We start from the raw sequence: 23083 nt of genomic DNA on the forward strand, positions 1-23083 counted from the left end.
ACCACAACGTCCTCAAAGCAGCATTGTGCAGCTGGCAAAATAAAACCTGCACCAACAGAAACATTCATACGGTTTAAAAATACATACATGGAGGAAAGTGCCAAAAAGGAGATATAATATGTGTGTTGACCTCATGATTGCATAATATATATTATAGTATTTTTTTTTTTTAATTAAACATTTTTTTAAACGTTTAGCTCCACAGCAGTTGAAGTGCCTGAGATTGTCTGTTCCCTGTTATCTCAAGTGCTGTGGAATGCATCACATTTACACGCATATTCCGTGTCTGCTATCCCCAGCACTTCACCCACGTGTGAGTAATGGGACGTTGAAATGATGAAACCTGCCAAAGTTAGGCAAAAAAAAGTGCAGCTTGCTCGGAGCCGCTGCCCAGGAGTGGAACGTCCATCAATCTCAGACAGTTTGAGAAAAGGTGCCTTCAGGAACAATGAAGTTACATTTTAATTCACAGTTTGACGGCACCTTGTGAAATGTTTAAAAAACAGTCTGCTCTTTAAATTATCAGGCAGGTTATGTAGTTTATACACATGAATATTGTGATTTATCCGCTAAACACCAAACTGTAGTGATCTGAAAACTGGTAAAATTAAGGCAAAATCAGTGCATTTGGAAAATGTATCCAGCACTACTATAGTCACAGTTTTTCGGTTTTAGATTAAATTCTGCAATGTAGTTTTCAATTCACTATAAAAAAATATTTTTTATTTTTTTAGAGAATAAACACCATTATATATACACAGCTTTAAATATCCATATCAAAATCTGTGTGTTGAACTGAGAACTTTACTAAATCCAAAGTCAGAAACTTTCACAGCATTGTCAGCAAGTCTTCCTGAACACTTCCTGACAATGACCGCAGATAACGCTCTAATACAGGGAAACATGTCCATGTTGACTTCCAGGAGTATCACATTTAACACTCAGGCGGTCCATGTTGATAAACTGGTTGCATTATGAAGGTGAACACTACAGGGACTGTAGGGGTTATAGGCAGCCGCTTAATACAAGCTTGTATGAACATCAATAACATGAATAAATGAAATACTCATGGGAACGATTGTTTGCACCTACAGGCAATATGAAAGTCTGTAGCATTAGTTAAAGTGGATTAATCTAGTTTCACCTCCGTCTTAATGGTACAAAATATGTGTAGTATATTTTACATGTCAGACATGAATTTCTTTAAAGGGTGTTTAAAAAGTAAAAAGTCTCATGACTCACTGGGATACTGAGCATCTGTGATCCATGCCAACAGGCTTTCAGTTTACTCAAGATAATTTCTGTTTTTTTGTTTGAATTCTCTTCAATTTTTAAACTTTACGGATTGAAAATGATATGCTAAGTGAATTGAAGCTATATTTTACATTTTAGGCTAAACTAAAGTCAGCTATGGTTTAAGTGCAGCTATTTTAGACCAACGTGTGAGCTTTTCTTCAAAATTCACATGGATTCACACTTTACTGAATAAGGGTGTGTGTATAATATATACACACACACACATATATCAGCCACAATGCTAAAACCACTGACAGGTGAAGTGAACATTTAAATTGTTGGAAACAGGAAAAATGGGCAAGCAAAAAGATCTGAGTGACTTTGACAAGGTCCAAATAGTGATGACTGGACAACTGAGTGATGCATCTAAAACATGGAAAGTCTTGTGGAGTGTTCCTGGTATGCAGTGGTTAGTACCTACCAAAAGTGGTGCAAGGAAGGACAACTGGTAAACCAGAATCAGGGTTATGGGCACCAAAGACTCATTGATGTCTGTGAGGATTGAAGGCTAGCCAGTCAGGTCCGATCACACAGAAGAGCTACAGTAGCTCAAATTGATGAAAAAAAAAAAAATACATGATGCTGGCCTTGATAGAAAGGTGTCAGTACACACACCTGATGGTCTGGTGCTGTGTAGCTGCCAGTCAGAGTGCCTGTGATGCCAACTTTCCACTGCCGCCTTCAATGTGGGCATGAGAGTCAGAACTGGACCATGGAGCAATGGATGAAGGTTGCCTGTGAATCACGTTTTCTGTTAGATTAGGTGGATGCAGGGGTGCCTGTGACTCGTTTACTGGAGAAAGAGATGGCAGCAGGATGCACTATGTGAAGTATGGAGGCTGGCGGAGGCAGTGTTATGCTCTGGGCCATGTTCTGCTGGGAAACCTTGAGTACTGGCATTCATGTTGATGTTACTTTGACACATACCACCGACCTAGAGATTGCAGACCATGTAGACCCCCCTTGATGGCAATGGTGTTGCCAGATGGCAGAGGGCCTCTTCCAGCAGGATAATTCACCCTGTCACACTGGACAAATGGTTCAGGAATGGTTTAAGAAACATGATAAATAGTTCAAGGTGTTGCCTTTGCCTTCAAATGACCTAGATCTCAATACATTTGAGCATCTGTGGGATGTGCTGGAACAACATATTCGATCCATAGACCCCCATCTCGCAACTTGAACTCTTAAAGGATCTGCTGCGAATATCTTGGTGACATATACCACCAGACACGATCAGAGGTCTTGTGGACTTCATGTTTCAAAGCATCAGAGCTGTTTCGGCAGGACGAGAGGGACCTCCACGATATTAGGAAGGTGTTTTTAATGTTGTAGCTGATCATTGTGTCTCTATATGTACAGACACACACAGATTCCTTTACAAATAAAAATTAATGGGTTTGTGGTTTCAGCTGTGTCTCCTATCTGTATACAGGCATAATTGCTGTATGTTTTTGCCCATTGCAGATATCCTCTGCAGGTCTAATCATAAGCGCTACGGAATATGTTGGCACTATATAAATGTCAATAATATCACCAGAATGTATACTCTTGAATCTGTACTTTGTATGCTGAATAGGGATGATAGGAGTTCCAGGCTCTTAAGATTTGGTTACTAGTGTAGGAGCAAAAAAAAAAAAAAACTTTACCAAACACATAATGCATCAACAAATTTGGTGGGTATCAAAGGGGATATAGTATGATTACTCAACTTGTGCGTAAAGAGTTCATACGTGGTAAGTGGGTCCAGAGTGCTGGGTGAATACTCCTCTTCTACTAAAATAACATAATATATGCTAAAAAAAATGCTTTATTAAGATGGCACTAAACAAAAACATTTAAAAGGCACTCTATATGTTGTGTCATTTACTTGTAATCCTAGATTTCAGTGTTAAATCAGTAAGAATTATTTTTATATAGGACATTGTGGGTTAATAGATACGTATATTTTACCCAAGTCTTATTTATTAAAGCCAGCAATTCAACAAAGCATGATGGGAATTTCACATAATACATTAGATTTTTCATGAGGTTCCAAGGCAATAAGCAATAATATCTCTGCCCGCTTACAAACCCTATAAGGCTTTTGGCTCCCATCTTGCACCATTCTGTTGACAATCACCGTAACAATTCCTGGAAGGTTCACACTAGGTTACAAAACCAATTAAGCAGTGATGTCATCTAGACATGATTAACTACATTGTTGAAGATTATGTAAGCGCTTATCACAGAATTACTGGCAGTCACTTTAGGACATAAAGAAAGCAAATGTAACAGGCCCAGTTTTATACCCCGGCTCCCTGCAATTGCACTCTAAAATATATTTGACTTTTTAAAGATAATTGGTAATAAAAAAAAAAAAGAATAATAATAATAATGTTATAGCTATAACTCTCACACACACACAAAACATAGTACATCATTTTAACACATTGTTACTTCTTAATATTTCACAAAAGGCATTTATGAAATACTGAGACAGACTGTATAGGAATTTAATAGAAATTCTACCAAAATCCCAAAATACCATAAGCCGAATTAGGGACTTTAACAAAAATAATGTTGAAACTCCACCTTTTGTCAAACTACAGCAGCCGCCTCGCTCATTGCAAGATGTCATCTATGGAAGCTCCCAGTCTTATAGGATTCTCCATACACCTCAGTATTGTCCTCACAGGCGTGCACCAGAGACACGGCTCCTGGCAGATGAAATGTCAGGAGCCAAATGAAGATATACAAGAAGAAGATGGCCCAGCAGTGATGAACAGCTTCAGGTATGTAGAACTAATTTCCACAGCACATACTGCAACCTAAATGGTGATGTCCCCTTCAGGTGTTTTGCAAAATATGCAAAGATTCCCAAAATTGTCAGATCCACTTTAAAAGTAGCGGAGAAATGTTTATAGGAGAAAAGAGACCAGCAGAAAAAATGTAGTAGAATTTTAGAGAAACAAAGCAAGAGACACATTTTATCTAAAAACACCCAAAATCAGGAGCCTGTAGTAATATGCCTGGCTTCCTGACACCTGGAATTTGTATGTATTAGGAGTTATGCAAAGAGCCATTCTGGGGCAAAGCCATTTAAGAGGAGCAAGTGAAATTGAGACATTTTGAAATACCCAGATGCCCTAGTTCTAAGTATTTATGATTAAAAGGAGCACTCGGGGGGGGGGGGGGGGCGTGGCTAGCCGAGCTACAGAGCGGTCGAGGTTTTACTGAGCTCCCGCTCTAGAAGTCTAAAACTGCCTATTTTGCCACAAAAAAGAGCTAATTTTAACATTGCTGATACCTGAGGGACCCCCTCAAGAGAGAGATGGGGCGCAAACGCAGAAGACTGGCCCAAGCTGAGAGCAACAGTCACACAGATATCCGACTGTCCTTCACCAGACCACCGCCGCAGGCCCGACTAAATATGGCGCCCGTGGAAACATGCAGCTCCAGCGACTCGGAGCAATCACTGGAGGAAGAGACATCCCAAGCACCCCAATCCAGCAGTGAGATATACCAGAGGTCTGAATCAGACTCAGACAAATCCCCCTCCACCAAGGGAGATATTAAAAACCTCCTGCGGGACCTGAGAGAGGTATGGAAGGCCGACCTCGCTGGAGAGCAGGACCTCGCTGAACCGCCGTATGAGAGAAGTGGAGTCCAGGGAAGTGGAGAGGGGAAAGATGATGGATGATACCAGCTCCCGCCTAAATACACTCACCCAACAAGTGCAGCGCCTCTCCCGCACAGTTACTTCACTAGAGACACGGCACCGCCGGAAAAACATCAGGATCCGTGGCACCCCAGAGTCAATAGGCCAAGATGCCCTGATAAGTTTTACCAGCGAGGTCCTGAGAGAACTCGGAGTTCAGACGGATGGAGAGCAACCACCAATCGTGACAGCCTTCAGGGTCCGGAAGGCCCCCACGGCACCCACGGACGCTCCCTGGGACATCATAGCCATCACCAGAGACGCCAACGTGAAGTCCTCTATAATGGCAAAGACCAAGTCTATTAATAGCCAACACGAAAATCACAGTATACGATGACCTACCCTTAGCAGTCTTACTTGAACGGCGTAGGTTCGCACCCACCACCCGGATCCTTCGAGACAAAAGGTATTAAATACCGATGGGGACTGTCGGGGACACTGGTGGTGCCACACGGGGACACAGTACACGTACTATCAGCCTCCGAGGATCACGCAGAATTCCTGAGAGGCCTTGATCTGCCAGCACCGCCCCCAGCGGAACAGCAAGCGGTAGCAGCCCAGTCGACCGCGAACCCCACATGGAAAAAAAAAAAAAAAACACGGCCTAGACCAACCAGGGAAGCGCAATCACTAGACCGGAAAGACCCTCCATAGGACTCTCGAACCCAGAGGTAACCCAGCCGTGACAGCAGGGAGGGGAGGACAGCTACCACCCACGATAGCACACCTGGGACTGATCTTATGGACTTCCCTATGGCGAATCCTTACCCGCACTAACCCCATAGAGGGCCTTCACGCAAACCCCAATGTGATGATGTAAATAACTGAGGGCCACACGAGTGCTCCTAATTGCTGATGTACTTTATTCCTTATGGTTTATTTTACTTTTGTTTTTGTTTTTTTTTGTTTTGTTTTGCTCTTCTCTTTCTTTCGGTTTATTTGAATGTAATGCCATAACTACCGTTACTTATGCTTTTACTCAGACTGTTTTCACCACTCAGACCCCCACCACGACTGAGCTTCACGGACAAGCAGAGACCATGGGGACCAGATGGGTTTCACCAACACACTTACAGTAAGGGGGGGGCAGGGACAGACGCAGACCACACCCACTAGGTCGCACGCGAAGACCCACCCAGGAACTTATAGCACTGACATTTAATTATCCAGGTCCTCATTGAAGGACAAGATAAGGATATTTGCCCCAGCCGCCAACACCGGACGGACACCCGACCAACCACGAATAACACAAGGGTAACTCAACAACCGTCCCTTTATACCAGGTCAGAGGAGGGAGACAGATGAAGTAACTATCCTACCCATAGCACCCTCACGACCCCATACCAACAGGCCACTGAACAAGATACCAAGCATACCGGTACAGCACACCAAGAGAATAACTTACTATACCAATACTATCCCCCTTTTTTTTTATGTTTGTTTATTTTTCCCTGTGCTCCATTGCTTAAAGTAATATTGTTTCCTCACCACTCTACCAAAATGACTTCTATATATGGCTATAAGTTATCGCACGCATAGATCCGTCTTCGGACAGGACAAATGTAACTCAGTTGAATAACACTCATAACAGCGCAACATAATTGTCACGGTAATATACCCCAACACGCAGGAATAGTTCACAGTCAAGAGACAAGAAACAGTGTTCGTCTTACCGGACCTTAGAATGGCCGGACTAGGACGAGAGAAAGACAGAGTCAGAACAAGCCGAGGTCAAGGGAACTGAGAGACAGCGTAACGTAGAACAAGCCGAGGACTGGTACACAGAGGACAAAACAGCGGATAAGCAAGCAAGGATAAGGAGAGAGCGGAGTCAGGAACAAAGCCAAGGTCAAGCACCAAAAAACCAACTGAACGATACAAGCACTAAAGGGAACTGGACAGAAAACACGATAGGGCAAAGAGCAAGGGAAACAGGTGAGTATAAATACCCTTAAGGTTCACTTTGATTGGCCCCTGTCATATCCACGCCCCCAAAACGTGAGTGTATGGGGAATGTGGCCTGACAGGGGCCAATGGGAGACTGATTCTAATTTAGTCTCCCACTGTCCCTTTAAGAGCGCGCCCGAGACGCGCGGCGCGCTCTTAGTGTCGGGCGGGACATGTGACCGCTTCTCGCGGTCACTGCCCGCCTGACTGATCCCATCGTTGGCTGAGCCGCGCGCGGCTCGTGCAGGAGCAGGACCGCGCGCGGCGAGAAGGGAGGACCCCGGCCGGCCCCTGGAGAGGGTAAGTACCGCTACAATAATATTATATGACTATGTACAATACTACGCCCGCAATCGATGTTGTGGCGATGCGGGAATGTGTGAATTCCTTACATGCGCTATGAAAATAAACAATAAAAAAAAAAAAGGAGCACTCAGCGCACCATTAGCACTACAGGTGTAGGCAGTGTAGTTATGGACCCAAGATTCATTATGCATGTCATTAATTAGAGTCATAACATCTGATATAAGCTGGGGCACTCCCAGTGCATAACGTCTGCATTTTTAATAAAACACACAGGAAGTGGTAAGGCCATGTTCCATACAAGACGATTTCTATCTACATATTATTATTACAAAACTAATGAGCTGTGCTGTGAGTGCTGTCAATACACAACACAGGTTCCCAATTGCATAGGTTATGGCGGTGAAGGTAAATATTTGGTGTTGATGCATCTCAAGATGTTGACTCTGTCTGTTGCTCTTTATGCCGATTAGGGAGAATCCAATAGGTGGCACAGCACAGTTAGACCGACGGGGTTAAAACAAACTGCTTTTTAGTTAGCCATATAATGTTAGCCAAATTATAGGACACATATTTCAACCTTGGAAGGGTGAAAGGCTAAGTGGACTCAACAGAAATCAAATATGAACCTGCTCTACAGCAATTCAATAGTTTGAGGAGAGGAATCAGCACTATGCCAAAATTAACCTGGGTGCTAGTCCACAGGGCCTTCTTACTGTAGCCACCAGTAGCAGACAGATAAGGAGGCAAACAAAATGTGAGACAAGGTATGTTTCGTCACGGTTGTATTTGAAAAAAAATAAGGCACCCAACCATTTGAGACCACCTTAGATATAAGTTAGGGAAACCAGCGTTTCTTCCCAGGTGACCAAACCCTGACGGATCCATTTGAAAAGTAGATAGTCCTTGGCTAGATTGGCATATGTAACCAACACAAAAATAAAAAGGGAAAGTTTTCAAAGTGGCTTTGATATTGTGATGCCTATGTGGACCACCACCCATGATTTAGAATAGTCAAGTAAAATGATTCACAGTGTTTAAACACTAAGAGATATCAGTATTACAATTTTTGCTGCTGCAAGAGAATGGTGTTTAGGGCTTGCATAACATAGAGTGAGTAACGAACCTGCACCATCCATATGGTACTGGAGTCACAGAGGCTACAATGGACAGTGCTAGGGGGGAGGTGGGAGATGCGAAGGTATTGCAGGCTGGGTTTGCTTCTGCTAATATTACACAGGGAATATTAGCAGAAGCAAATCCAGCCAGCAATACCTTTGGTAATGCACATGGATATTTTCCTACATAGAATTAAAATGTCTATATTCTGGAGTCAACTAGGGAAATTGTCAAATCTGCTGGCATTTTGGAAATCAAAATACCAACAAAACGGAAATCTAACCCATATTATATACATTTTACCTGCCTGTCTGCTGAATAAACTAAAACACACAGATTGCTTTTATTTAAAAAATAAATAAATAAATAATATTCTGATCCAGTTGGAGGAATGCAACACAAGGAATTTCACACATTATACTCCCATAATAATTTGTCTGTAAAAGCATGGGGGAGTGACCATATTAAAACTCCGTAAATTCACAGAATGTCAATTTTCTAGGCATCTTTGACCAGAATTGCATGTAAGAAATTACCGTTTTAGTGTACACAAGTGTGTTGCCTATGCATCAAAGTAAATGTTCTCTTTCAGTTAATTTTGCAAACACAAACTCAGTAGGGATGGGGTTAAAATGAAATATTTAAAAATCATTTAACATGGCATGCTCTGTTGAGTAACAGGTTTCTCTGTTGACAGATCCACTTTCATGCTCTTTCTTGACATTTAGGGTTTAAAATAGAAAGGCAATATAGCACAACCTGTCTGTTGGTGACTGTTCCATTTTCACTCATCAGTTGTGTTGACTGGGGTTAGGCATTTAACAATCTTCACATCATCATTTATGGAAAGACACACTCACAGCTCCATGTGCACAATATTGATGGATTACACATATTTACATTTTTTGCCAAGCTATGCCTTGGCAGATTCTCCTTTCATGTTAATCTAAATAATACATTTTTAAAAATTAAATAAAAAAAATAAAAAAAGAGAGAACAAGAAAAAATAAAAAAAGGAGCATGACCCATAGTTAGCTACTGTGTTGTGAAAACAAAAATCTCAGAGGTGACAGCTACTCTTTACAAACTGTACAGTGGTGCACATGGCAGCAAAGGTCTTCCATGGAATGTGTTGTGACTTTGCAATGGTTATGTTGCTAGGTAACACACTTGCAATGCGCACTCACGGATGGTATCTGGCAATCCAACTGCAGAACAAAGGTCAATACCGCCGTGGCTTATTGGGGACCAAGCAGAAAAAGAAATATGAAACAGAGATTCAAACCTGCTAGCCTACGATAAAAGTGATTTGTATAATAAATAAAAATGAAAAAGTACACAGTTACAAACACAAAATTGTATTTTACCGTTTAGCTTGAATATAGTTTTGTAGTCATGGCTTGTGTTCTCATTTCCATGTTGGCCTTTTATTATATTTACAAAAAAAACTCAAAATGTAATGATAATGCTCCTGCACTTTAGAGAAAATGACAAAGTGTAGTAAAAAAAATAATAATTATATATATATATATATATATATATATATATATATTTATTATATATATATGATCAGAAGTAAAGATGATATAAGTATTATTATTATTGTTATTTATATAGCGCCACCAAATTCCGCAGCGCTTTACAATGGGTGGACGAACAGACATGTAGATGTAACCAGACAAGTTGGACACACAGGAACAGAGGGGTTGAGGGCCCTGCTATCTAGAACCTCATATAGCTGTACCAGCTTTAGTGGGCATGGCAATCGCTGTGCATATGCATTAGGTTCCCAAATCACAATTACTTCCTCGGGAGAAGATCCAGATCCAGCACAGAGGGACAATGGTGCTGGAATCAGGTAAATGATTTAGCACTTTATTTGCTGCTAAGGGGGAGTGGGTAGGCAAAGTGCACTATAATGTTAGGAATACAGTTTTGAATTCCTAACAATATGTTGTTTCATATTGTTTTTTTTTTTAACAGAGCAGGAGATAATGAAGTTTAAACATTAGATATCTCTTTACGGTAAATGTGTAGGAAGACAGACTGTGTAGGTCACATTAGTACCTTATTTGCGGTACTACCGTATGTTGCATCACAAACTTTGCCCACTACTGCTGAGTCGTGGCATACTGGCTTCAGATTTTTAGAAGGCTTATGAAATCAGCATAACCCTACATACAATGTATGGTTGAAGAGAAAGATCCTTTGGTGGCAGCAGTTGCGTTAAAACGCGTAGTTTAACCATTGTTTAATCAATAAGCACACATTTATGAAAATGTAGTGTGGACCGAACAGAGAAAGGTGTCACAGAGAACAAACAACTTGTTACATTGTTGGGACCTGGCCAAAAAGTACTCACTGACACTGTGGTGGATTGACGTTACCAAAACAGTTTCACACATACCAAAATGACATCTAGCGGCTGTGAAAACTGTCCTTTTGGCATCATTATAGATAGGAACAAGAATACTAGTATATATCAGAGAAATGAAACGCAACGTACTGCAATGCCAACATTTTATTCTTCTTTTGCATTTTCCTTTTTAATCCCATCTCTACCAAGTGATTTGCGTTTTACAAAATAGTAACACAGCATTTATTTGAAAGATGGGATGCAAAGCTGGCACATAAGCAGAAGGGTAAAACAGAAAATGATAACTGTGTATACACTTGTTTTCAGAGATACACAAATAAAATTTTTAATTAATGTGTTTTAATCCTTAGGGATTCTTATTTTATAATTTTTTATTTATTTTTTATAGTAATCCTTTTTCACACTGGTTCTGAAATATCAGCATTCAAGCACAAATACCATGTATTATTAAACAGAGTAGGTGTGGCATCGATAACTAAAAATAAACACCCTGCATATTGTATTTGTAAGGAACCCGATGGGCTGTGTAGCAATGTTACATGTGGGTATAAGCACAGTCGTACGATTAGGCAGATTATGGTACGATACAGGGGTTGGCAATATGTTATAACTACATAAGAAGAAAGTCACATTTTATATTGATTGACATTAAGCCCTCCTTTCTTCTTATTAGTGTGACGAGAATTATCCTGGCCTGGAAACACAGGACTCCGGATTTACTGGGAATGGGGAGACATGGGGGTAGGTTTGAGTTTGGGGAGAGGGGGGACATGGCAGATTCATGGGGAACTCCATTTCTCAGCCTCCCAGTCCCCTCTTAATTCTAAGTCACCCTGTGCTTATTGGGTGCACAAGGTGACCGGGAAAACCAGGCTGGCCTGCCCAAACCAGACAAACTAATCTGTTATAAGGGCTCCATGAGCAGATAGAAACTTTGGCACAACCCGCTGAAACTTCGAATCGAATGTAGCTCTGACAACTGCAACAGATCGCAATGCTATTTTACCAGTTAGCGCGCTCAGAGTAACGCTATCTGGGGATAACATATGTGTGGAGTTTACAAATATATAAATGTATGTTTTCGGGGGGGTGGGGGGGGGTTATTCTGTTGGTGACCTGTTGTCTGGAAGTAAATTAGATTAGCAGTACTTGATCTGGTTGTCTCCCAGACACAGAGGAGCCTGGTTGGGATCTCCATTATTCTAGTTAAAGACCCCTTGGTGGTCTGTCTATAAATATGTGCATTAAAACCAAATAAAGTATTCCTGTTTTCACCCTTTATCAAGTCTCGACTGATGTTTGGGTGGGCTGCTGTACATCACTGAATACTATGCAGGAAAAGGAGATACACTGGTCGGGTTTTGGAGCTCCACCACAATTAAAATGAATAAATAAAGTTTCTAATTCATGCTTGCTTACAGCATAGGATGAGGGATAAGGAACATGCCAGTTCCCTTTCAAATATATGTAGAGAACTAAAGAATGTTCGTCTTGCTGCAGTGCTTTAGTAGTTAACAGAGTATGACAGCGCCATTATTTTATTAAAAAAAAAAAATTAAATAAAAAAAAAAACCTGTGGGAATACCGCTCAGATGTGAAAAATATTGAGTGCAGCGCATGCACCCTGCATTCCATTGCCAGAAGATTACCAGTCATAATCCCCTGAAGGCATAAAAAAAAAAAAAAAATCTCAGAAATATGTATATAAATGGGAAGTGAAGTCCCTGAATATAGAGAATAGTTCAAACACTCAAGCATTATAAATACAATTATTTGTTGGAGTGTTCCATTAGTTCTGCTAGGTAAGTTTTGAACCTCAATTTTTGACCAAAGAAGAAAAAGTAATTGAGACTTTATATAGGCAAGTTTCATTTGCACTGCAAAATTAAAACAAAAAAAGTGTATACCCACACTAGTGAATGTGTTAAAAAAAAAAAAAAAAAAAAAAAGAGGATACATAGGATTCCTTACCGGTCATATTACCTGCTTGACTTAAATCCTATTTCAACAGTGGAAGCTAAAAAAAAAATAAAAAAAAAAAATCTGTGTCGAATACCAACATTTTTGTATAAAATGGCAGTTTTTAATAATATTAAATACCTGTGAGCGCTCTGGTAACCAACATATGCAAGATGTAGAGATGTCCCGAAGAGTTCGCCGGCAAATAGTTCCTGGCGAACATAGCTTGTTCGCGTTCGCCACGGATGGCGAACATATGCGATGTTCGGTCCGCCCCCTATTCGTCATCATGGAGTAAACTTTGACCCTGTACCTCACAGTCAGCAGACACATTCCAGCCAATCAGCAGCAGACCCTCCCTCCCAGACCCTCCCACCTCCTAGACAGCATACAATTTAGATTAATTCTGAAGCTGCATTCTTTTTTTTTTATTATTATTATTTTTTTAGACAGAAGTGTGTTATATTTGAGCATGCTAGGCTGAACGTGCGTATATCATGGCTAGTTGCACTGAGGGTATGAGTATATAGCAGTACATTGTTGTGAAAGATGGCTGTCATGTTTAGGGTGTAGCTTGCACGTTATCAACTGTGTATTTATATCAGCAGCTCCACCACTAGTTATAAATCAAGTGTGAGTCGCCCCATGAGATGAGACTAGTGAATAACATAATACATGAACGGTTAAGGTAAAGGCATGTAAGGAACTACGACAATAAACTCTTTAGGAGGTGAAATAATGACATGTTTAAACGCTTGCTACTTTACGATTAGTTAATGTGCAGAGAGCAGTTCATGTGATCAAAGGCATGGTGTGGAGGATCGGCTATAGTGGGACATGCTTGGCAGGCTGCTGTTTGTGCTCATCGGATCTCTTCTGGGCGCCAGGTGCAGACCCTGGGAGTCCCTGATACCTGGAACAACAAAGGCAAGTCTCTGGCTGAGTGCCGGGTTCGCAGCTTGAGGTGGTGGAAGCTTGTTTTGTCGGGTGGTCAGATCTGTCCCGGTGGTGCTTCACGTCCGGTGCGGGATTGTGGTGGCTTAAGGTGGAGGCGAGTGCTTGACGTGGGGCAGGCTCTGCATTTCTGTTTCTGCCTCCGGTCCCGTCTTCGACGCCTTTTGCGTTGGTGGATTTTAATGGGGACTGCTTTGCTTAGCTGTGGTGGAGCTTGTTGGGGCTTCCAGCTTGTTTTTTGCTTCCAAAATTGATTAACGAGTCTGTCCAGCTCAGACTCTATATCCTGCCATGCTTTACTGGTACCAGGAGGACACGCGGCTGCCGCCATATTGGGAGAGTCGCAGATGAGTATGTCAGCCTGGGCGGCTGTGCTCTGTGCATCCATTAGCTCCAGACAGCCTCTCAGGGGTGGACCGGGATAACCCCCACCAGTCCGAGGGGGGGTTAACGGAGCTCCTGCCGGGAAGTAGCTGCTCCTGGGCATCCCAGGATCGGGAGATCGTCCGCCTCTCCCTCCCGGTGAGCACCAGGCCACACTTGCCATGCGGAGGTAAGTAAGACTCTGTCGAGTCGCTGACCGCTATTAAGCATGTCGGGTCTGTCAGGTAGGAGCAACATTGCTGGGTCATCCCCTTCTGGGGTGAAATTCGCTTGTTGATAGCTGCTTAAAGTGAGATATTGAGATATTGAGGGAGCTCACACGAAGTACGTCTTTCCTCCATGACAGCTAGGCCCCGCCCCCCGGAAGCTGCATTCTTAGTGAGATGAGGGACAGTGTAGCTGCTGCTGATTTAATAGGGAAATCGATAGCTAGGCTAGTGTATTCAGTGTCTACTACAGTCCTGAAGGATCTGATCTCTGCTGTAAGGACAGCACCCCAAAAAGCCCTTTTTAGGGCTAGAACATCAGTCTGCTTTTTTTTTTCTTTTTTCCTGTGTAATCTAATTGCAGTTGCCTGCCTGCCAGCGTGTGTGTCAGGCTCACAGCGTATACTGTGCCCACTTGCCCAGTGCCACCACTCATATCTGGTGTCACAATAGCTTGCATTTAAAAAAAACAAAAAAAAATTTTTGACTGTAATATAATAGCAGTCAGTTTCCTTCACACGTGTGCGTTTCAGGGCCTGTCAGGGCACAGTGTCACACATGTGCAACTCATATCTGGTGTAACAGTAGTGTACATAAAAAAAAAAAATACAGGGGGCTTGTTGTCACCTTTCGGGGACCCTTGGTGTTGTACGTGGCTGGGTGGAGGAAGAGACCTTCAATGACATCAGTGAGGACAAGGAACGGGACATGGCTAGCTTGGTATCCAACCTTGTGCAAATGGGGAGTTTGTGGTTGTGCAAATGGACTGTTTGCGGTTGTTTGCGGTGCGTTAAACGGGGAGTTTGGTCTGTCACTGTGAAGCGGGCGTAACCCTTACACTACCTGATCGATACAACATCATACCTGATGTTTTAAAGCATGTTATTCCAAACAATTTAGAAATGTTAGGTGATTTCTGCCCTTTATGGATTAAAACCAGACTCTGCATCAACTATGTAATTTTCCATGGGAGTTTTGCCATGGATCCCCCTCCGGCATGCCACAGTCCAGGTGTTAGTCCCCTTGAAACAACTTTTCCATCACTATTGTGGCCAGAAAAAGTCCCTGTGGGTTTTAAAATTTGCCTGCCTATTGAAGTCTATGGCGGTTCGCCCGTTCGCGAACATTTGCGGAAGTTCGCGTTCGCCAACGGAAATTTTATGTTCGCGACATCTCTAGCAAGATGTTTATGTCTAGCAAGTTCTTCTCTTAATGTTTTGGAAGTCCTACTTCCACTACTGGTATAGTTCGACCAAGGCTCACTCACTGAACTAGTTGCAGCCTGCGTGGCATAACTTTTGGGGTCCAGGACAAAGATCAAAATATCTAGAAGGAGATGTTCTGCATGAGTGAATGAAACCTCGGATACCTTGTGTTTAACATCCCCTTTCATTCTTTGAATATCCAACTCAAACTATGCACTATTAAACCTATAGAAGTGGAATTGCGGTTACAAAAAATATAACTCCGCATGAGGCTGAAAAAGGTTTTTTTTTCCCACAAAGGGAGCTTATTTAATAAAGTGAGAATTGTTGGGGATTCAAAACGAAATATAAATTAAGCCCAAAGAAGCCGAACTGCAAAAGGTCTTCCATTCAGCTAGGCTTCCAGCTTGGCTAATTTGACCGTCACATTTTAAATTCACTTTGAATTTACAATAAGTTCCTAACAATTCTCACTTTAGCAAATAATCCTGCACATTTGTGGCAGTGGTGTAAGGGACGTGAATATGGAATATAGAACCAGGGATACATCAGGTTGTATGTGACACTGGTCCTGGAATGAAGAACTACCAGAGATACGAAAATAAAAATTTAACAAAAATGTTTTAAAAATTCTATAAGTAAGGCTGAAGGAAAAGAAAAAGTGCACAACATACAGAAGGACGAAAATCTTGTTGTAACCTAAGAGGAAAGTAAGGTATTCAAAAGGTCTTAACGAAATCCCACAATCTGACCACTAATTAGCCATAATACAGACACATACAGTGTTTCGGTCAGAGGTGAAATTCAGTCTAATCTAAAAAGAACACAGACTAAATAAGCATTGTGTTTTTCCCTCTTTATGGAAAGTTTGTGAACCCAAACAGTTGTTTTCCATGTTACTGGTGACAGGCATACTGAAGGATATAGCGATTTGGCTTTGAACAGCTTTGAATGCATCAGCTATTAACAGAAGCAGGAACGCAAGCCACTATGGCATTAACACTGACTGCACACAGTATGTCATGGGATTAAATATGATCTTAAATTCCCTCAAATACAAGCCTTGAGAGATCACAGCAAACCAATCAGTACCTGAAATTTATGAAGCAGCTTTTAGCAACAGTAAAACCATGCAAACATGATGCACTATTCCACAAGTCACACGTGTGTGCAACATCGCAAAATGAAAACAGGCCCGGTGACACCACCACCGCCACAACCTGACAGAAGCACAATATGCCACTGTAATATCAATATTCTGATGTAACCGTGGGTGTGGAGTTCCAATGTGTGACCTTCACTCTAGCAGTAACAAGACTGTCTTTCAAGCAAGGCACTGAAATTCTGGGGCAACGTTGGCTAACCTTTGTATCCCAAGTGGTTCTGAAATTCACATGGCACTGAATGTCCCGTGATTCCAGCCAGGCTTTGTCTTTACAATGGCTGAGCATCATGGGAGACATAATTCTTTTGGAAACCAAACATCTTAAAATTCAAGAACATGATTTTGTTGGAAAAGGTTTTGCTTTGAAAACAATATAGAAGAATGCAGTTTACACTACAGAACCGAAACATATATAAAACCAAAGTAAATATTTGCAAACGAGCAGAGCACAGCAGAGCAGAACCAAACAGGCGAAAGTGTGTTTCTTGACGGCATTACTGGTTGGCAATTTTTTATCATTCATTTAAAAAAAAAAAAAAAAAAAGGGTATTAAAAGCAATTAGCCATATAGAAGCTAGAACCATAACCTAACACTAAGAGATTATGTCTAACTTTTAGTAACGTGCTTTAATATGATGAAACACAAGCCCAAGATGGGGAGTGGGGATAAAAACTAGAAGCATCTCAAACGTGCATGTCAGTTACACAGACTGCTTGCACACACATTTCCCCTACAACAACCCTTTTGCCAAGGAGGTTCCCGATAAACAATGGTATTAGAACCAATTTCGTAGAAAACCCTTTACTGAATCAACTGCTGCCATTGCCAAAAGCATATGCAAGACTCTCCTTTTAAATGCCATAATGGGAGAATGACTATAAGCTGCTTAACTGTAGAATAAGGAGCAGACAACCAGGTGCAGTACCTTCGATACAACACACAAACGTACAGCTGTAATAAAAAAAAAATAGAGCCACAGCAACAGCAAAGTATTGCCAATGAGGGGCACTCAAAACGGTGGAAATTGCTAAATTGTTTAAAAAAAAAAAAAAACACACTTTGTTTTTAATTCAAAATGACCATAATGGAAAACACTGCAGGTTAATATGATTTTCTTGGCTTACTACTGCATTATTACAATTCTGCAGCAATTTTTACGGCAGTCAGACAAGGAGGACATCATGCATCTTATAATGCCATCTTAACGACTGCTTCATACACACAGTGTTTGATGACTTCCATACACATACATCTGGAAAGGCAAGTTTACTTTCGCTGAATGTAAACTCCAGTTAAGTGGGTTATATAAACAAGTCAGGAGTGTGTCCTCTTGGCCTGAGAAATTACAATACGGCTGATCTGACCAAGAGTCGCTGTTAGAATTTCAACCAACCGTTCACTGGTTATTTAACTGCTCTATAAGCAGAATTCTTATATTATTATAGGGGCCTGTACCTGTGGAAATCAGAGCTTTAGTCAAACTAAAAATGCAAAGTGAAATGTTTAATGTAATCTTGAATTTAAAAAAAAGTTAGATCTTAAAACCAAAATTGATCTTGATTAGAAAAGGTTAAAAAAACCACAAAAAAACAGTTCTTAAATACGAATTTCACCCTCTTTTGGAATGTTCGTATGATAACACAGCTATAAGATGTACATTTGTGAATTACATCTATATTACCATCAATAAAACTAAATATTACGTCTATTGGATGAGTGTATATTTACATATATGCACACATACACACAGTAGAACCTATTCTTTTATGATACATTATTCACAAAAGATGGAAGACGAAAGGTTAAATGGCCATGTAAAAGCTTAATTTGCACCTTTAGTGCCATGTGCCAAAGAAGTGTGAAACAAAAGTTCATAAATAAAAATTTAAAAAAATAAAAAAAAATATAAAAATTACTAAAAACACATACTTGTTCAAAATAAGTGAAACTATAAATTAGTTATGCGCACAATGCATTTAACCATTTCACTAACCATGATTCATTGCTTGTGAATAATCGAAGCTTAATATAAAAACAAGCAACCATGTCCCAGCATGCAACCAACGTCACACTCTGGTGATGGGGAAATACAACCAGAATACAAAACAGGCCTGTTACGGGATTTAGAGGAGGAAGAGGTTCAACCAAAAGGAAGAAGCAGGGAGAAAAATACATATGTGTGCAATAGATTGGCAACATAGTTGTGCATTTAATGCCAGTATCCGGTACCCAAATATAAATGCATTTTAATCAGATCAGAAATTGTGTGGTTGTGAGGGGAATACAAAAACAAATATTTGAAATCACTAAATAGCATCTTCCTGCTTTTATCAACAGCTGGGAATAATGTACATTGCAAATCCCAGTATCCCCTGCATGTCAAGCATTGGGAAATAAAAATACAGGTTCGAGAAGCCTATAATAAAATAAATCTGAATAATAATTCCACACTACTTTAACACTTTATTGCATTTTATGGTAAAGGGTTAAAATCAACAGTGCCAAGAACTTTTCACCACTCTGGGAGTAAAATGTGGGTGCAATACCATGCTACATTAGATTATTTTTCAGGTTTTAACTGTGACATTGGCTGAGAATGTGTTAACCTTTCACTGCACTTGGGGCTGAATTTTCATTGCAGTCCAGTTTTGCAGCCTACTACTACACAGCCTGCAGAAAGGCACCGTTAACCCTTAGATCACCAGCCACAGGTTACAGCTTTTGCAAGGATTATAATGAATTATTGTTTATTTTCTGCATGGGATACGTGTTTCCATATCAGTACAGTAATTATTACCTGCATGGGATACATGTATCAATATCAAGCCAACAGAACCCCCCAAACGTTCTAAAGCAACAGAGGTGGTCCTTACCTTATTGGAGGCCATCTCACTGACAGAGTGCCTGGTCTGTAAGGTCTCCAGCTGGTCCAAGCACCAGTCCAGCTCCTCCAGGGTCTCGCTGGCCAGCTTTTGATAGGCCTCCTCTGCGAAGAGATAGGGAAAAGGATGCTGAGTTTTCAAACGTTTGACAGGGCTAACCTCAAACTCTAAAGGGTCCATCCTGCCATACACTTCCATGCTCGGATGACCACGGCTCATACATGAGGGATCCTTCATAATGTTAAAAAAGACACCCTGGAGAGAAAAAAGGGTCCAGTCACAGCCCAGAGGTGCCTTGTTATAGCAGTCCACTTGGTGGGTCACAGGCTCCGATCCAACATATGCTAGGAAATCCCATTAGCCAGACATAGCCTGGACCCCGTGCATGAGTGATACAATGTTTATTCTGCAGACAGTGAATTGATGATTAAATTCCCTGTCCTTCCTTATCCTGCCTGCAGCTTCCAGCATGTGAGCCTGGGCTGGTTATTAACATGAATCAGCTGGCCATTCTGATGAGCACGTTTCCTGTCTCCTCCTCTCCTCCTCTGCCCTGAAGCACAATGCGAACCATAGCTTCACATGGATTAAGGGGAGAGAGAAAAAAAAGTCAGGGGACTCCTTAACTGGGGCTGCTGCGTCTTCGGGGGAGAATCCAGTCAGAGCCCAGACTTCAATGTGGCAGGCTCATCACCAGCCAGCTCAGGGAGCCTGCCTGCTGCTTCCTTTGAACCAAAACCAAAACCTGGAGACTTGCTATGGGGGAGGGAAGGAAACCCTGGTGTGGAGCAGATACAAGGATCCCTAACACACACACTGCACATTCTCCCTGTCCTCTGGCTACAGATAAAGGAAGATCTGCAGCAGGTCTCAAACAAGAATCCTACATATACAGACACATTATATATAAAACTCACAATTTCATGTACCTGTTGTAAAATTAAAATGTAATTCATTGCTGACATCACATCACATCGTGATACCCACTTTCTGCCAGAGAGAAATTAGACCATTTAAAATGAGAATGACGTATTTATTTTAAAATAATTAGTATTATAATATATATATATATATTTTTTTTTTTTACTGGACTAGTTTCAAAACAGGGAGTTGTTGAGGAAAAAAACAGGGAAATTTCACATTAAAAAGTCAGAATAGGTAAGTTTAAAAAAAAAAAGAAAAAATTTCCCCCCATTTTGCCAACTATAGTCTGTTGTTGTTTTTTAGTTTCTCGCTTTGGTGAATAACCTTGAATTTATCATATATCAATAAGGATATGAGAGAATTGCTGTTAAATATTCTATTTTGCTGCTGCTTCGCCAGATGAAAATTTAACACCAGGGCTTGAATTAAGTAATAAAAAAAAAAAAAAAAAAAAGTAGTGATTATTTAACATAGAATGATTATTTAATAAAAATCAAAGCAAATAACATGACGGGTGGGGGTATATATTAGTTGTGATTTAGTAAAGTTAGAATTCAAAGTGAATTTTTGAATTTCAAATTTAAGGCCAGCATAAACAAACAAAGCTTAGTTTATCAATAATTACAACTAATTTGTATAAAAGCAGCAACAACAACACACTTTATGCCCCTCACAATGAAAGCTTAGTTTATTTAGGTTTTTTTCACAGTTGTACTATTTTTAACTGACATTTAAAATACACTTTGAATTCTTATTTTACTCAATAACCCTGAGTTAAGTAAATAGAACAGACGTGTAGAGGATAAGCCACAAGGATAAAGACTTTATTTAAAAAATAAATGTAGGTGTATTCTGTAACTGAATTTGTATTTAACTAAAAACTGCATAATTTAGGTTAAAGTTGCTGAGATGGGGAAAGTCTGCGATTAAGTTACAGCGACAGGGTGCCTATTCAATATTGGTTTTCAACAGGATTTAGGCCAAAATAGGATTTATTTTTTTCCCAAATTTTATATAATTTAGTCAGGTTGCATGACTTGTTTTACACAACCATTCACGGTGCAAATAAATATTATGCTTGTGTGACATTTCTTAGACTATTTGTGATCAATATTGATGTCTATTATATGTGTATTAATATTGGATGTTATAATAAAAGGCACATGTTTAAACTGTAAGCCTTATGACGGGGCCCACACAAAGTAATAATCAGTTTATGTATGTTAAGCTAACATTTGTACTAAAAGCTTACAATATCTATTGCTACACAATTTTCCTGAGCAGGTGCAATATGTCAATATAAACAATATTAATTTTAGACCAAAACAGCAAATCTGAAAAATAGATCCAAGATTATAACTAAAGTGTGAGTAGTTGAGGAATCACCAGGCAATTGCAACGTTTTCTCCAAAGCAGCTAGGCCATTAAACAGAGAGTTATTCGCTAAACGTAAAGTTGCTGAAAGTTAAATTGTAAATGGTAATATGTAGGCCAAAGTATCCCAGCTGTGACAATAGCTGGGATTTTTTTTCGAGATAAGCTATTTTGTCTACATTTTGACATTCACATTTGAATACGTAACAATTCGATTTTTACTGAGTCACTTAAGTCGCTTAACGAATATTTGATTGTTTTGAGCTAAACTTTGCAATTCAATTGTAAATTCCCAGTAATTCATAATTCAATTCACAAACTAGTATGCCTCTTCTTTGATATCTGAACATTTTTTATGTTTGTATTTGTACTCACTGCAATTTATAGGTGCCATATTGCAAATCTTGTCAGAAAGTCTGTGGGCTAATCCCCTCCCCTCAGCTGCTCCTCCCTCCTAGCCCCACCACCCCTGGAGTAACCATAATTATACCCCAAGATGACCTCCCACCTTTCACTTCCTTTATCTCCCTTCTAATCCCTTTTGTTTAATAACGTTGATTTGAAATTAGACATATGTTATAATGTTTGCTTTGTGTTCAATAAATGTATTCAAGTCACAAATAACCTGTCCAGGTTACAGAATATTAAGGTTTGTTTCTCACAATGTGTGAAGTGGACAATGATGTTACAATAAATCTGACACTTATCAAATTGCTGAAATTTATACAGAATGACAATAAATTGTCATTGTTTCTTAAAGGGACACTATAGTCACCAGAACAACTGCAGCTTAATGTAGTTGTTTTGGTAAGTATAGTCAGTCCCTGCAGGCATTTTGCAGTAAACGCTGCAAAGGGCAGAGAAAAGGCAGTGTTTACATTATAGCCTAGGAGCACCTCTAGTGGCCACTCCTCAGACACCAACTAGAGGAGCTTCCTGGGGCACTGCTGGAGACACTGAACTTTCCCCATAGAGATTTATTGATTCAATGCATCTCTATGAGGAGATACTGGTTGGCCAGGTCGGTGTCTGGCTCTGCCCTTTCACCCTACCTTGTTGGCTGAGATCACCAGAATTGATAAGCTCAGCCAATCCAATGCTTTCCTATGGGAAAGCATTGTGATTGACTGAGATCATTTATTCTGATGATGTCAGCCAAGGAGGCTGATCAGGGGCAAGGCCAGATGTGAGGAACCTCATGTGGAACTGGGAAAAAAGGGACTAAATCACCTTTCGAAACCGAGGTAAGGGGGCGACCACCTTAATGATGGTTTTAGAAATGTGTCA

General features: G+C 40.5%; 1 protein-coding gene across 1 annotated transcript in view; it reads right to left on the reverse strand.

Annotated features, from left to right (window-relative positions):
* PDE4D (phosphodiesterase 4D) overlaps positions 1 to 23083 on the reverse strand; it is a 207584-nt gene that overhangs the window by 52208 nt on the left and 132293 nt on the right. Inside the window, exon 6 of the mRNA XM_063454049.1 lies at positions 19490 to 19602. Within this exon, the coding sequence (XP_063310119.1) occupies positions 19490 to 19602 (113 nt within the window). The remainder of the gene's footprint in view (positions 1 to 19489; positions 19603 to 23083) is intronic.

The sequence above is a fragment of the Pelobates fuscus genome, chromosome 5, assembly GCF_036172605.1.
Source record: "Pelobates fuscus isolate aPelFus1 chromosome 5, aPelFus1.pri, whole genome shotgun sequence".
NCBI lineage: Eukaryota > Metazoa > Chordata > Amphibia > Anura > Pelobatidae > Pelobates > Pelobates fuscus.